The sequence below is a fragment of the Poecilia formosa genome, unplaced genomic scaffold (assembly GCF_000485575.1).
Source record: "Poecilia formosa unplaced genomic scaffold, Poecilia_formosa-5.1.2 Scaffold736, whole genome shotgun sequence".
NCBI classification, from domain to species: domain Eukaryota; kingdom Metazoa; phylum Chordata; class Actinopteri; order Cyprinodontiformes; family Poeciliidae; genus Poecilia; species Poecilia formosa.
The window spans coordinates 111771-125722 of record NW_006800675.1 but is presented as its reverse complement, the minus strand read 5'-3'; the positions used below and the strand labels follow the sequence as shown (position 1 = coordinate 125722).

Here is a 13952-nt window from a genome sequence, read left to right as displayed (position 1 = left end):
GCCTTAATGTCATCCATACATTTATCTTTAGCCGCATAGATTACTGCAACAGCGTCTTCACAGGTCTGTCCAATAAATCAATCAAACAGCTGCAGCTGTTCCAGATGCTGCTGCTGTTCTCACTAAAACCAGGAAGATAGAGACATAACACCAGTTTTAAAGTCCCTACACTGGCTCCCTGTAGCTCAGAGGATAGACTTTAAAATACTGTTAGTTTATAAATCACTGAACGGTTTAGCACCACAATACATTAAAGATCTGTTGTTGCTGTACCAACCATCTAGACCCCTCAAATCTTCTGGTTCTGGTTCTGCTCTGCATCCCCAGAACAAGAACCAAACGAGGAGAAGCAGCATTCAGTTTCTATGCACCACAAATTTTGAACAAACTTCCAGAAAACTGTAAAACAGCTGAAACACTGAGAGCCTTTAAATCTCAACTTAAAACCCTGTTTAGAGTTGCTTATGGCTAAATTAGGATTAGAGTGGGTTTTGATGTCTTTGATGTTTTTATCTTTACTTTTTATCTATTATTAATTTCTTTTTATTTCTCATTCTCACGGCCTACATTTTAATGATGTAAATGATGACGTCCCAGTTAAACGACGTTTAACAAAAGTCCTACAGGGTTTAGAGTCCCAGTTGACGGCGTTTCAACTAAAGACCTAGAGGTTGGAGTCCTTGTCAAACGGTGTTTTTGACTAAAGTCCCAGAGGGTTTGAGTCCCAGTTAAACGACGTTTAACTGTGTCATAAGGTGGTGGTTTGAGGTGGTGAGGAGAGACGCTGAGACCCAGGTTATGATGAATAAAGTGATGTTTAATGACGGAAGCTCAACAGTCCAATACAGGCGGCACGGTGGAGAAGTAGCACGCAGCTAATTACCAGTAGCACTGATACACTGAAGACTGGAAACTAGCGCTGACGCTATCCAGGACTTAGCAGTTCTACTGGAGCGTCAAACAAGGAGTGATGTACACACGACGTTAGACAAGGAACCGACGAAGAACATAGACAACAGGTGGGACTAAATACACACAGGGGTAATCAAGGGAATGAGACACACCTGGGAACAATCAACGGGGACGACGCAGAGACAGAGACTCAGGGAACGGGATAACAATAAACACAGAAATAAGTCAAAAATAAACACAGAAACACGGATCATGACAAACTGAAGTCCTAAAGGGGTTGAGGATTTTTATGTTTTTATCTTTTTTTAATCTTTTTTCTTTTTCAAAATCTTTCTCACTGTTTATTCAATGTCACGTGCTATATAAATAAAATTTGGTTGATTGATTGATTGAGTTCTGTTAATATTTTGTGCAGCATTTTATAATTAAGCTGCAAATGTTTGGAAAAACATTTTGGTCTTGATCTCATCAGTGCAAATATAAACTTTAGATGTTATAAGACTTTGTTGCAACTGGAAAATTTTATGCCATAAATTTTGTATATCTGAATATTTAAGATAAAACAATAGGAAAGGTCATTAAGATTAAAAGTACAAACATTATCTAGGAATCTTGACCTCACAACTGACATTGGAGAAAAGAATAAATGAACAGATGAACCTAGAGGTGACTTAGTGAAAGTCTCAGAGCTTCCACATCGAGCTGTTTTAATTTGATCTCCTTCTCAGCTTCAATTCCCAACTTATGGATTTAAAGTTTTAAATCAACTCGGNTCTAGACCCCTCAGAACTTCTGGTTCTGGTCTGCTCTGCATCCCCAGAACCAGAACCAAACGAGGAGAAGCAGCATTCAGTTTCTATGCACCACAAATTTGGAACAAACTTCCAGAAAACTGTAAAACAGCTGAAACACTGAGAGCCTTTAAATCTCAACTTAAAACCCTGTTTAGAGTTGCTTATGGCTAAATTAGGGTTGGAGCGTGGGTTTTGATGTCTTTGATGTTTTTAATGTTTTTATCTTTACTTTTTATCTATTATTAATTTCTTTTTATTTCTCTTTCTCACTGCCTACATTTTAATGATGTAAATGATGACGTCCCAGTTAAACGACGTTTAACAAAAGTCCTACAGGGTTTAGAGTCCCAGTTGACGGCGTTTCAACTAAAGACCTAGAGGTTGGAGTCCTTGTCAAACGGTGTTTTTGACTAAAGTCCCAGAGGGTTTGAGTCCCAGTTAAACGACGTTTAACTGTGTCATAAGGTGGTGGTTTGAGGTGGTGAGGAAAGACGCTGAGACCCAGGTTATGATGAATAAAGTGATGTTTAATGACAGAAGCTCAACAGTCCAATACAGGAAGCACAGCGGAGAAGTAGCACGCAGCTAATTACCAGTAGCACTGATACACTGAAGACTGGAAACTAGAGCTGACGCTATCCAGGACTTAGCAGTTCTACTGGAGAGTCAAACAAGGAGTGACGTACACATGACGTTAGACAAGGAACCGACGAAGAACATAGACAACAGGTGGGACTAAATACACACAGGGGTAATCAAGGGGATGAGACACACCTGGGAACAATCAACGGGGACGACGCAGAGACAGAGACTCAGGGAACGGGATAACAATAAACACAGAAATAAGTCAAAAATAAACACACAGAAACACGGATCATGACAAACTGAAGTCCTAAAGGGGTTGAGGATTTTAATGTTTTTATCTTTTTTTAATCTTTTTTCTTTTTCAAAATCTTTCTCACTGTTTATTCAATGTTTAACAAGCTCAAATATTTTCATAATTTCTTAATTTTATCTTTAGCAACATGTTTCTCCACAGGAATATCAAATTGTTCAGTAATACACAGCAGGTCATCTATGAGACACATCTCTTCTCATGACTAGGATCCTGAATGAACTCCTACAAGTTGAAGCTCATCTCCAAACAGTCACAAACATCTGATCTCCAAATATTGTGTTTGTGTTCAGCTCTGGGAATTTTATATCCCAGACGAGCCCCCACTTGTTTTACGGCCACCCCCTTTTGAGGAGGGGGGAATAACACGACAACCACAATAAAATGAGAGTTGTTACAAATATAGAAAAATAGAATTTAATGTTTAACAAATTGTGGGCGAGAAAGGGACAGTTGTGTCAAATCAAAGAACAGGAAAGGCCTGTAGAAACAAGTTGCTTTATTTAGTTATCACAATATTGAGGCTATTGAGACTTTTTATTCTGACTGACCTAATCAGTATAAATATAAATACAGTATAAATAAAGCAACCTTAAAAGTTTTATATATACTTCTTTAGTTAAATGGAAATAATTTAAAACTGGACCTTCCACGGTTATCAATAATTTTTTGCCTTAACTATATTAGCTGAAAGCTTTATTTCTATCTGATTATCTGTTTTCTTTACTCCCTGATCTTAGGGACAACCAAGAGTCAGAAATAAATTGATATTTTCTCAGAAAAGTATCACAATGCTAAAACAGAAGGGTAGAAAATCATCAGTTTGTCTTTGTAAATGTTCCTATATCCTGTCGCAAACTGTAAAATTGTTCAGTTGCAAGGAAAACTTAGAAACTTCCGTCATTATTTGCACTGATGAGAAGACATTTCATTTGATACATGTTTGCAATAAAGAGATAATAGAAGCTAGTTTGTTGGCTTCGACCAATCACACCGAACATTAAATTCCCACATTTAGAGTCACCCTGCAGGTTGAACATGCTGGACCAGTAAAACATCGACTCTTACATACTGATTCTTCCAGCCTCAATACAAGGAAGCTTTTGAACAAACACTATTTAAATCTATATTTTACCAAAATCCACACCTGCTTTTATAGCATATTCTGTTGAAAGTTTTCATGTTACAGAGGTGATCTTATCATTTACACTTAAAAAGTTAATCACTCAATATCATGCTGTATTTATGTGGCTGAATTCCCACCTTCTGATTACCTTATTGATTTCCTGTCTGTCCCACATTGACACATAAACTGTTTTATACTGATAAAAAGTCGTTCCATCATATTTTGTCATCTCAGGAACTGAACTTTCTATATAATATCTAAACAAGCAGGAACTAACAGCCCTTTTTATTTAGCCTCAAATGTTTTTGGCACATATTTCATGCATTTACTGATAATTTATAACTTTAAGTTATAAATTATGAGACACTAACAGCTCATAAAATTGACAGTTTAGGTGAAAAACAACACAAAAATAATTATTTCATCCACTATTAGCAGATGCACATTTTTCAAGTCAGACATGTTTTTTCTATTATTTTTTAACAACATAAGTATCCATGTGTTTAATATTCACTCCTAAAGTAATATTTACATGCAACCAAAATTAAATATTTGAAATCTCTTGGTACTTTTGTTTTCTACTCAATCACACAAGACAACAGCATGCAAGAATAAATCATGTGTTGATGTGGACTGAAAATATTAATCGTTCATCTCAAATGATAAGATCAAACTTTAGCTTTTTCCAGATCATTTTTGTAAAACATGAGGAGAAACTTTTAAAGTTGAAAGTCCAACCATCACCTTTACACCTCATATCTGACCTTTGGGGAAAGGAAAAGGCTGCCACAAGTAAATAAACTACATTCCCTTTTTGGATAACAGATTTTATGTTATCTAAATAATCAATAATAATAATAATAAACAACACTGGTTTACACATTAAACATTTTCATTTATTGTAACATTTGATCAAACAATCTGACAAATGGATTTAAATTTAATATCTGCATTTTTGAATACAGATGTTCAGTCATCATTGCATATTTTCCTTATATACAGTGTAATAATGTTTATATGCAGTGCATATGAGTGTTATTACCAACACTTTGTCATTTCTAGACAAACAGTCATCGGAAGTTTCTGACACAGATAAATGGTCTTTCAAAGTAACACTGCGCATCGTCCCAGCATCTGTGCCCTGCAAGAAAACAAACAAAAACATGTTGAATCGTAGAAACATCTGAAGTCTAAAATGTGGAAACAACTAGTAAGTTTAAGAGGCTGATCATCTCTACAATTAATTATGTAACTGTTAATCTCTACAATTAGCATCTCCACACCCAGATGAGATCATTTCACTTACGACCGTAGTTCATCTGTAAACAGTCCTGATCGAAGAAGTTGTTGGGTTCGAATCGACACCAGTTACTGTAGCGAAAAGGGCTTCCGTCCACCCAGCCCCATCGGCCGTCCTGCAAGGTAACGCTGTCTGAGTAAAACATTTAAATGCATTTTTTTGAAGGCTGACCCATGAGGTGCACATGTGAGATTACCCATCTTATGTCATTGCCTCCAATCCAGACTGCAGTATGGCCCCGGCCTGCGGCTATTATCATCCTCACAAGCTGATTATTCACCTCGTAGTCCTGGACTGAGGCAAGGTTTGCTTGTAGGGACCTGCAGTTCCCCTGCAGTGGAGACAAGGAGAGCTGCTACACCAATACAGGAAGGAGATGGTGTGAAATAACAGCAAAGTTAATCCATGGTCACCTGAGCTCTATGCCAAGTGGCAGCGAATGGAAAGACGTGGTAGCAGCGACCTTTGACCCGGGTCCAGCCAGAAGAACAGGATCCGGAACGTTGAGCTGTTCCATTCAGAGCTGAAGACAAACACAAAGTCTCAGATAAATTATTTACAATATTCAGCTGGTAGTTTTAATTATGTGGTGGTGGGACACAAATGTTGAGGAAAAAAGCAACTCAGCTGTTTCTTAAAAAAAGGAGGAAACTAGAAAAACCTTCATCCAGTCTTCATAAAATCAGCAGTCATTGCTTGCATGTGAATATTTCATGCAATAAAAGACATAAAAATATGATAGAACATTACATATGTATTAAAAAACGCTAGTTTGCTTCCCAGTCTGCTGAGTAAACGTCTCAATCTGTTTTAGGTTTGAAGGTCATATGTTTACAACTCCAACAACATTACGATGAAGCTTAAGAACAGACTAGTGGTTGTTTTATCTTTATCTATTTTTGATGGTTTTAGTTATTCACTTGAGCCTCTTCAGGAAGGAAGCTGGACTTTCTGGGTCGATTTTATGGCCAGTTGTCTTGGTTGAAACTCTGTTGTTCCCCTTATTTGCTGCAAAACAAAACCTGGCCCACATTATGAGGAAAGGTAAACTCACCCTTCAGGTAAGCTTCTTCATCCACAGGTTCAAAGGATGGTTCTGCGAAAAACACGAGGAAGGAGGAGGATAAACGTTTCTGTATTTTTTTAATAAAACATAAGAAAAAACAGCACCAACCTTCTGCACCTGTCCAGTTTCCAGGTTCGTCTTCATGAAGAGTCAAATGTTCTGGCAAAGTTTTCATGTTAAATTCATTTTGTTGTGTGTTTACAGAATTTAATGCTTATAATTGGCAAACATAAACTTACCTTCTGGAAAAACATCCTCAGTGTCAGGATTTTCTCTGGTTTCTGGATACAATTCAGATTTTTAATATTAATACTATGTAGAACAAAAAATATGACAAAACTAAGAATATACGACTAAAAGTCAGGGTATTTTGTATTATTTTTTATGATCAATGTCAGGTGTATTTTACAAAACTTGTTTGACTTGTTTTCTAAAACCTTCAGTCTTTCCATGTGTGTAAAACTTTATCATAGCCTGTTTTTTTGACATTATGTTCACAATAACAGCTCTTGGTGCAGGACAGCAGAGCATCCATCAGAGCCAAAGCAGTATAAATGTTGTACGACACTCAGAATAACACACTAAGCTCAAAAAGCAGGAAAAGTTGAATTTCCAGAAGACATAATCAAGTGGAATTGAACTGAAATATGTTTAAACTGTTCATATTAAGACAGAGAAGACTCGCTAATTAAAGACAGATGTATAGAAACATCTGGAAGACATTAAAAATGACAAATCTGATGAAAAACAGTCTCACCTTCTGGAAGAGCTTCATCGCTCTCAGTCACATCCGTGGTATCTGGAAGAGCTGCATTAAACATAGCAATGAAATGGTAGTTTGAAATATAGAGATGTAAAAATCTTATAACTGAACATTAAGCTAAAGGAGGGAATAATAAACAAACACAAACTCACCAGCAGGTTGACTCAAAGCCAACGTGGCACAAAGCAGCAGCAGCAGACTCAGAGCCTTCATGGCTTTGGTGATGCAGGTTGAAGACGGTAAAAAGTTCAATATGGAGATACGAGAAGCTAATTTCGACCAATCCCACCACAGGACACTCTGAAGTTCCCACGGTTGCAGTCAGCCTGCAGGTTGAATGTGCTGCACCAGTGAAACATCGGCTCTTATATTCGGTTCCTTCCAGCCTCAAAACAAGGAAGCTGGCGCGTGCATTTCAGAAAAAACATTCCCCCTCTTCATTTCTTATCTTTTGAACAAACATTGTTTTCATCTATCAGTTACCAAAGTCCAAGTGTGATTTTTATAACATGCTTTGTGCAAACTTTTTATATTATAACACTTTATTTTTCAGAGATGATCATATAATTACTACTTAAAAGGTTAGTTGATAAAAATTTACATTGAATTGAAATGTAATTATATTAAATATTACATGTCCACTGCTTAGATCTCCATAACTGGATCCACTGTTTGCCTCGTTAATGTCACAGCTGTTCCAGATCAACTGCAAATGTTTAATCCTGATAAAAAGCTTATCAAACTTCCTCATCACATGAACTGAACATTGTAACAATATGTGACTTAATTCTTTGAAGGTGCAACACCTGAAATCAGGAACTAACAATTTTTCTCTTTCTAAATGAGTATCAAATGCTTGTTGGCACATATTTCATACATTTACTAATGATTCATATCTTAAAATAACTGTTGATTCCCTGATAAATCATAAAATGGACAGTTTAGGTGAAAAACAAAACAAACATTATTGCATCTATTAGTCATGTTTAGCACATTTTTCAAGTCAATCCAGTTCTTATGATGTTTGAAGAACATAAATATTCAACCCTAAAGTAACATTTACATGAAACCTAAATGAAATATTTTGCATCTTCTGATTCTTTTGTTTTCAGTTCAGTCACATAAGACAACAGCATGTAACTGTGTTGATGCATATTATCGTACAGTCATCATAAATGGCCAAATTACCAGAATAGTGAACAAAAACAGGACGTAACATTTAGCTTTATATGTATTTTAAACAGGGTTGTGAATATCTCTGATCCCTCTGAAGTGATAAGATCAAATCTTTTCTACATGATCTCATCAGTGCATCAGATACAAACTTTAGATTTTATGTCTTCATTGCAACCGGAAAGTTTACAGCTTAATTGCTGGATGTCTGAATATTTAAGATAAAACATTTTATAACCTGAAAGTCCAGCCATCATCCAGAACCTCATGTTTGACCTCAGGGAAAGGGAAAAACCTGCACAGGGAAATAAATGACTTGTCCTTGACTGATAACAGATTTTATCTGGAAGTTATGGCAAAACAAGAACACTGGTTTACACATGAAACATTTGTGTTAATTGAAACTTTTGATCCAACAATCTGACAAATGAGTTGTTGTTTTTTTTGCCTTGAGTAAATGTGATTTAGCATATTTTTCTTTTATGAAATTGATTCTTGCTTTGCTTTGTTTTTCCTTTCATGGGAATAAAAATCACTGTAATTACAGAATAAATAGGGCAGCATAAATAAACCTGCCTTACCTCAACAAATCATTAATCTGTCCTCATGTCGTAGCGCTGAAGATGTGATTTTAAAAGAAAACACAAAGGGACAGTTTGATGTATCTGCTGTAATATCAACAGCCTAAAACCTAAAGAGAAGTTTATCAAACTTGAATGCTTCTAAATTATTGGATTTATATATAAAATTCTGTCCTAATTATTAAATGAGAGAAGTTGTAAGTTATTACTGTCAATACACTCTTAAAGCTGCAGTAGGCAGCTTTTATAAAACAATATGTTTCTTTCAGATTTGGTAAAATGTCCTGATGGTAAAATATGAGACATAATCTGTGAAAAACCTAATAAATATTTAATAAAACTCATTATTTTATTTGAGTTTTAACTTTATTAAAACTCAATATAATATAAACTTTATAAAGTTAAACTTTATAAAGTTTAACTTAATATAAAGTTAAACGTTATAAAGTTTAACTTTATAAAGTTAAACTTTATTTAACTTTATTAACATTTAATAAAGTTAAATGTGTTATAACACATTTAACTTTATTAAGTTAAATGTGTTATAACACCTCATCTGTTCTAAATAAACCTAGCAGAATGTACGACATAAATAGTATTTTTGCTGAACCACTAGAGGGCGCACCAGTGTGAGTAGTTCACCTGTTCAAAGCATCAGGTTATTGTTGTCCTTGTTACAATACTAATTGTATTCAAACTAATTGAATAAAATTAGTTTAGAACAGCAAAACCTGTTTAAGCTAAAACTCATAATATCAAACATGTTTTATTTTTTATTTGGCTGCTCAAGAAAAATTAAGGCAGATAATAAATAGTTATTAAAAACATCGTAATGTCCCATTGTGTATTTGACATAATGACACCACAACGTGAATATTGTAGAAGTCTTCAATCAGATTTTTGTTCCTTTAAGTTTGTTCAAATTTGCTTATTGTTGCTTTTGTAATCTTGAAATCCTTTCTTCATTTTGTCAGGAAACGTTCCAGGTAAAAAATGATCTGTTATAAATACAGGTGAGATTTAATAATACAGTAAATGTTTGTATCAAGATCATTACAGTCTGTGAATTCATTTTTCTGTTTTAGTTTTTTCTACTTCTTCTATTACCCCACTTTTACTCAGTCCTCTAGGAAACAATGTGTTAATATTATTCAATTGTATAATTGACTTTTTCAACTTTGACCTTTTGCATCTTACTTACTAAGTTAGCATAGCCACTGATGATAGCAGATAAATGGTTTTCCTCTGTAGGAAGTTGTTTTTCCACCGTTATCACATTGATCGGTGTAAAGGCGGTTGATTGACAGCGCTAAGACCCGCCTCCTGTCTCTGATTGGTTGTTTTTGGTGCATTTTTGCAGACGGAAATAGTAACACCGGGAGGACGGGGCAGATTATCTGTCACAACACGGTGACTGTTTTAATAAATATGGATAAAAGTAAAAGTCACAAACTGCAGTTTTAATAATCGGGAGAGAAACTGGATTTTTAGTTTCAGCTACCAGAGTCTTGCATCTCGATTATTCATTCATTTTTGTTCATAAACAGTGAGAGTAACATTTTAAAGGTGTTTATTAGACACAGTTACATTACAAAATATTACATGGCATGTTGTTGCAGTGCTTTATAAAGAAAAACAAAGAGAAATTATTCATTAAACAATCGATTGTTTTTGCACATGACTAGTTAAACTAAGGTTTAATTCTTAAAAATATACACGATGCTTGATAGGGTCAAAAGATCCAACATATTTCCTCTGTTGCTTGTATGTTTGACTTCTCTGGGAGCTGTGGAGCCATCAGAGCTTTTTGACACACACATACGGTCGGTTAAAGGTACATTGCTCATCATTCCAGCACTTGTTCGCTGTAAAACAACAAAAAGTGAAATCAGTGACTCAACAGAAACAGAACTTTCTTTTAAAACTTTTAGCATAAAATGTGATTTGAACTAACAAAATTTATTCTGTTCTACAGAAAACAAAAAACTAAAGTTTAATTTTCGTCATTCAAACTTATCAAACGTTTGAAATTTGCATTGTTTTCATGTACCTGAATGATTCATAAGCACGCAGTGCTGCTTTGCCCCCAAGTTATCCGGCTGTCCACTACACCAGTTTGTAAATTGAAAAACCCTCCCATCGCTCCAGAACCAAAAGGAATTCTGCAGACAACAGTTTTATGAATCGTTGACTTCTCTCAAAGATCTTTGACAAGCTACAAACACAGTGTGTAAGGATACCTCTTCTGCGTCAGATGCTCCAATCCACGTTTCCTGATCGCCACCACCTGATTCTGAAATCAGGTTCTGAATCTGATGGTGTTCTAATAAACTGTGGACGGATGCCAGCTGTGCTCCCAGGGACAAGCAGTGTCTCTGCAGGGGAGAGGCGAACATTAGCATAAAATGTTCATTAGTAAAAGAAAGTGAGACTAGATATTTTGCAAAGAGTTGGTAAAATAAAATAGCTCACCTCAGCTCTAGCCCAAGTTTTGACTGTTCCAAAATACCGGAAGCATCGATTCCCGAATCCAGACCAGCCGACAGGACAAGATATTTTACTCATCATCAGGTCAGCTGGCAAAGAAAACACATCAGAGTTTAACGTAATTTTATCCTTAAAGATTCTTTGAGAGATTTGCTACAGTCGTATAATTTTTATTAATGTTGTGCTAGAGCAATATAAAGACCACAATGCAGCTGAAAACAAAATATTTTCTCCTGAAAAACATATAAATAATCCAAACAATATAAACCTTTCACATATGTAATGATGTTTATTTGTAAAGATAATTATCAGGTAACCAAGTTTTTTGACCATTTGAATAGAAGTCAAACTTTTAATACATGATTTTATCCTCAGAGCTTCTGTTTAAAAATGATGTGTTAATAATCACCTGAGGCTCCTGACTCTCATATATATGAACGGTTTTTCATGAGACAACAGGAATCAGACTCACCATCTGGATGAGTTTCCTCCTCCTCAGGATCGAGGTCTGTATTGGATAATTTGTTAGATTTTTAACCTTGAATTGTTTTGGTTGGTTTAGTCGGGTTGTCAGATTCACTGACCTGCTTTTTCTGCCCAGTTTCCACCTTCTGCTTCTGGAACAACTGTGTCATTTGGCAAAGCTTTTATTACCACATGTAATGAGTAATTTATCTGATTGGTAAATAACTTTATGAATGATAACTACGGTGACTAAAACTCACCGTCTGGAACAGGATCGTCAGGTTGAACTTCGGGATCTAGAAAAGCTGCGTGTTTTTAACATTGGTTACATTTTTATATGTTGCAACATAACGAGTGAACAATAATCGTTATGGTTAAATATTGATAATGTTGCTCCTGTACAGAGACACTTACCAGCAGCTTCATTCAGAGCCAAGAAGGCACCAAAGAATAGCAGCGCAGTCACAGTCTTCATTTTGGAAAAGATGGAGATTAAGAACAAAATCACCTGCAAAGATTGAAAAAATGTTGCCTTCAGAAAGCCTTTGAGAACAATGATGAATATTATTAATTTGATTTCCTCCAACCTCTCAGCAGAAATGTTTTCTTCGGTTTAGCTCCTGAAGCCTTGGCTGTACAGAGTCTGGAGAACGTCTCTTTTATACTGTTTCTGTTTCCTGATCCGGGAATTCGACACGTGCATTTCAGACGCACGTGTTTGTCACAGACTTCACTTCTGAGCAACCAGTGATAAAAGCTTTCCAGATAAAACTTTACAACGTCACATCCGAGACCTGTTATTTCATCAATATTATCTATATTCGTTTGTAACCATGTTTTTCCTCCTTCCTACATAAAACAAATTTAGATTGTGTGAAATAAAACTAATTTAATTGAATCCTCTTCATAACCCTGACTTGTATAAATCTGGAGTCAAGGATATTTTTTCTTTTTCCACTAAATCTTTATAAGTTATTTTCTTAGATTCTTCTGGTATAACTCCAAAATGTGTCTTACATTTAGGCTCTGTGCAAACAGTTTTCCTTTATTATTTCCAATAATATTCTATGATTTTCTTTGTAAAGCTGTTTTTTCATCTGCTTTGATCTAAAAATGTGATCAAGCATTTTGAGGAACTGAATAAAAATACTCCAACATTTGAACAAAATCTACATAAAGTTAATTGGAGGAGCATTCACTGTAGCTTCATGCTGGCTGGATTAGATCTTTGTCATTAACAGGTTGATGTTTCTAAGCTATTTCTTACCTTTGGTATTTCTTGACACACCTTTTTATATCAATAAACATACTAATGTCTAGCCTTTTTATGGATTTAACCTGCATTTTTCATCTGTGCTGTCAAACAAACTTCAAAAAAATCAACTCCATATAACCGTATAATTTAAAATAGTTGTTTCAATATAATTGAGCAAATGGAAAAATTGTGGATTTTGGCAGAAAACATTTAGAAAAGCAAATGAACAAAGTTAGAAAGGCCGACATCCTGACCTTATTTATACATGAGCAACGCAGTGTGTCACTATGGTTTTCTGTTGTGTTTTACCTGATTTATGGTGAGCGAGAGATGAAGTTATAGTCAAAGGTCTGCCTCACAGTCGGCTGTGGCTTCCAGTAAAGATTACTGGTATCAGTTAAGGAAATGTAGTTCCTAACAATCAGAAACTCTAATCTTATCTTATCTAAAAAAACAAAACACACAAAAAGCATCGGCATTGGTGACCCTAATGTGAACATAACTGTGACATGATAAAGATTGTAAGATTGTGTATTTGTTATCAATGTACCTAGTGTACATTTATTCTGAGGTTTTTCTGCGTTTGGTTCTGTTTCCTGATGTCTCTGTGTTGTCCTGTCTCCCCTGTTGATTGTGCCCAGCTGTTTCTAGTTCCTGTGATGACCTTCCTCCTCTTGTCTGTGTTCCTCGTCGGAACCTCGTCGAGCGTAAGTTTGTTCTGTTTCCAGTCTCCTTGTTCCTGAGTTTTCATTATTAAAATATTCACTTTCTTCATAACCTGGACTCTTCCGTTCGTTCTCACCACTATAAACTCCTGAACCTGCAAATCAGACATTTTATAGGAAGTATATACAACAAAATTAACAATATAATGGATATATTTTAAAGGACAGTATATTTATATTCTTTACAATATGTGTGCTTCTAAGTAGGCCACCAGGTTGTTACTGTAAATAAAGGGTAAATGAATAAATAAAGGTAATAATGCTTACAATGCATTAATTATCTCAGCATGTTGTCACTATGTATATTTAGGTCATCTCAGACAAACATCTGTTATCTCAGGAGTTCAGGGTTTGGACTTTTGCTAAATGACAGTAACTTACAAGGGTGTGTGTGTGTGTGTGTGTGTGTG

General features: G+C 35.4%; 2 protein-coding genes across 3 annotated transcripts; both read right to left on the bottom strand.

Annotated features, from left to right (window-relative positions):
* Window positions 1-4601: 4601 nt before the first annotated feature.
* Window positions 4602-7247, bottom strand: LOC103131268 (type-2 ice-structuring protein-like). Of its 2 annotated transcripts, none has more exons than XM_007542870.2 (9): window positions 7009-7247; window positions 6851-6901; window positions 6333-6374; window positions 6202-6252; window positions 6082-6123; window positions 5441-5550; window positions 5224-5358; window positions 5034-5142; window positions 4602-4868 (listed from the first exon to the last, which is right to left on the bottom strand). In XM_007542870.2, exons 1-9 carry the CDS (start codon window positions 7067-7069, stop codon window positions 4798-4800), a joined length of 672 nt encoding a protein of 223 aa, XP_007542932.1. In that variant the 5' UTR covers window positions 7070-7247; the 3' UTR covers window positions 4602-4797. The 2 variants fall into 2 exon arrangements, with proteins under 2 accessions (XP_007542932.1, XP_016522016.1); XM_016666530.1 differs by having other exon boundaries at window positions 6211-6252.
* Window positions 7248-10183: 2936 nt separating this feature from the next.
* On the bottom strand, window positions 10184-12239 carry LOC103131273 (ladderlectin-like). The gene is made up of 9 exons (XM_007542876.2): window positions 12150-12239; window positions 11977-12070; window positions 11823-11867; window positions 11682-11723; window positions 11570-11605; window positions 11083-11186; window positions 10851-10985; window positions 10661-10772; window positions 10184-10475 (listed from the first exon to the last, which is right to left on the bottom strand). Exons 2-9 carry the CDS (start codon window positions 12035-12037, stop codon window positions 10408-10410), a joined length of 603 nt encoding a protein of 200 aa, XP_007542938.2. The 5' UTR covers window positions 12038-12070; window positions 12150-12239; the 3' UTR covers window positions 10184-10407.
* Between the last annotated feature and the right edge of the window lie 1713 nt (window positions 12240-13952).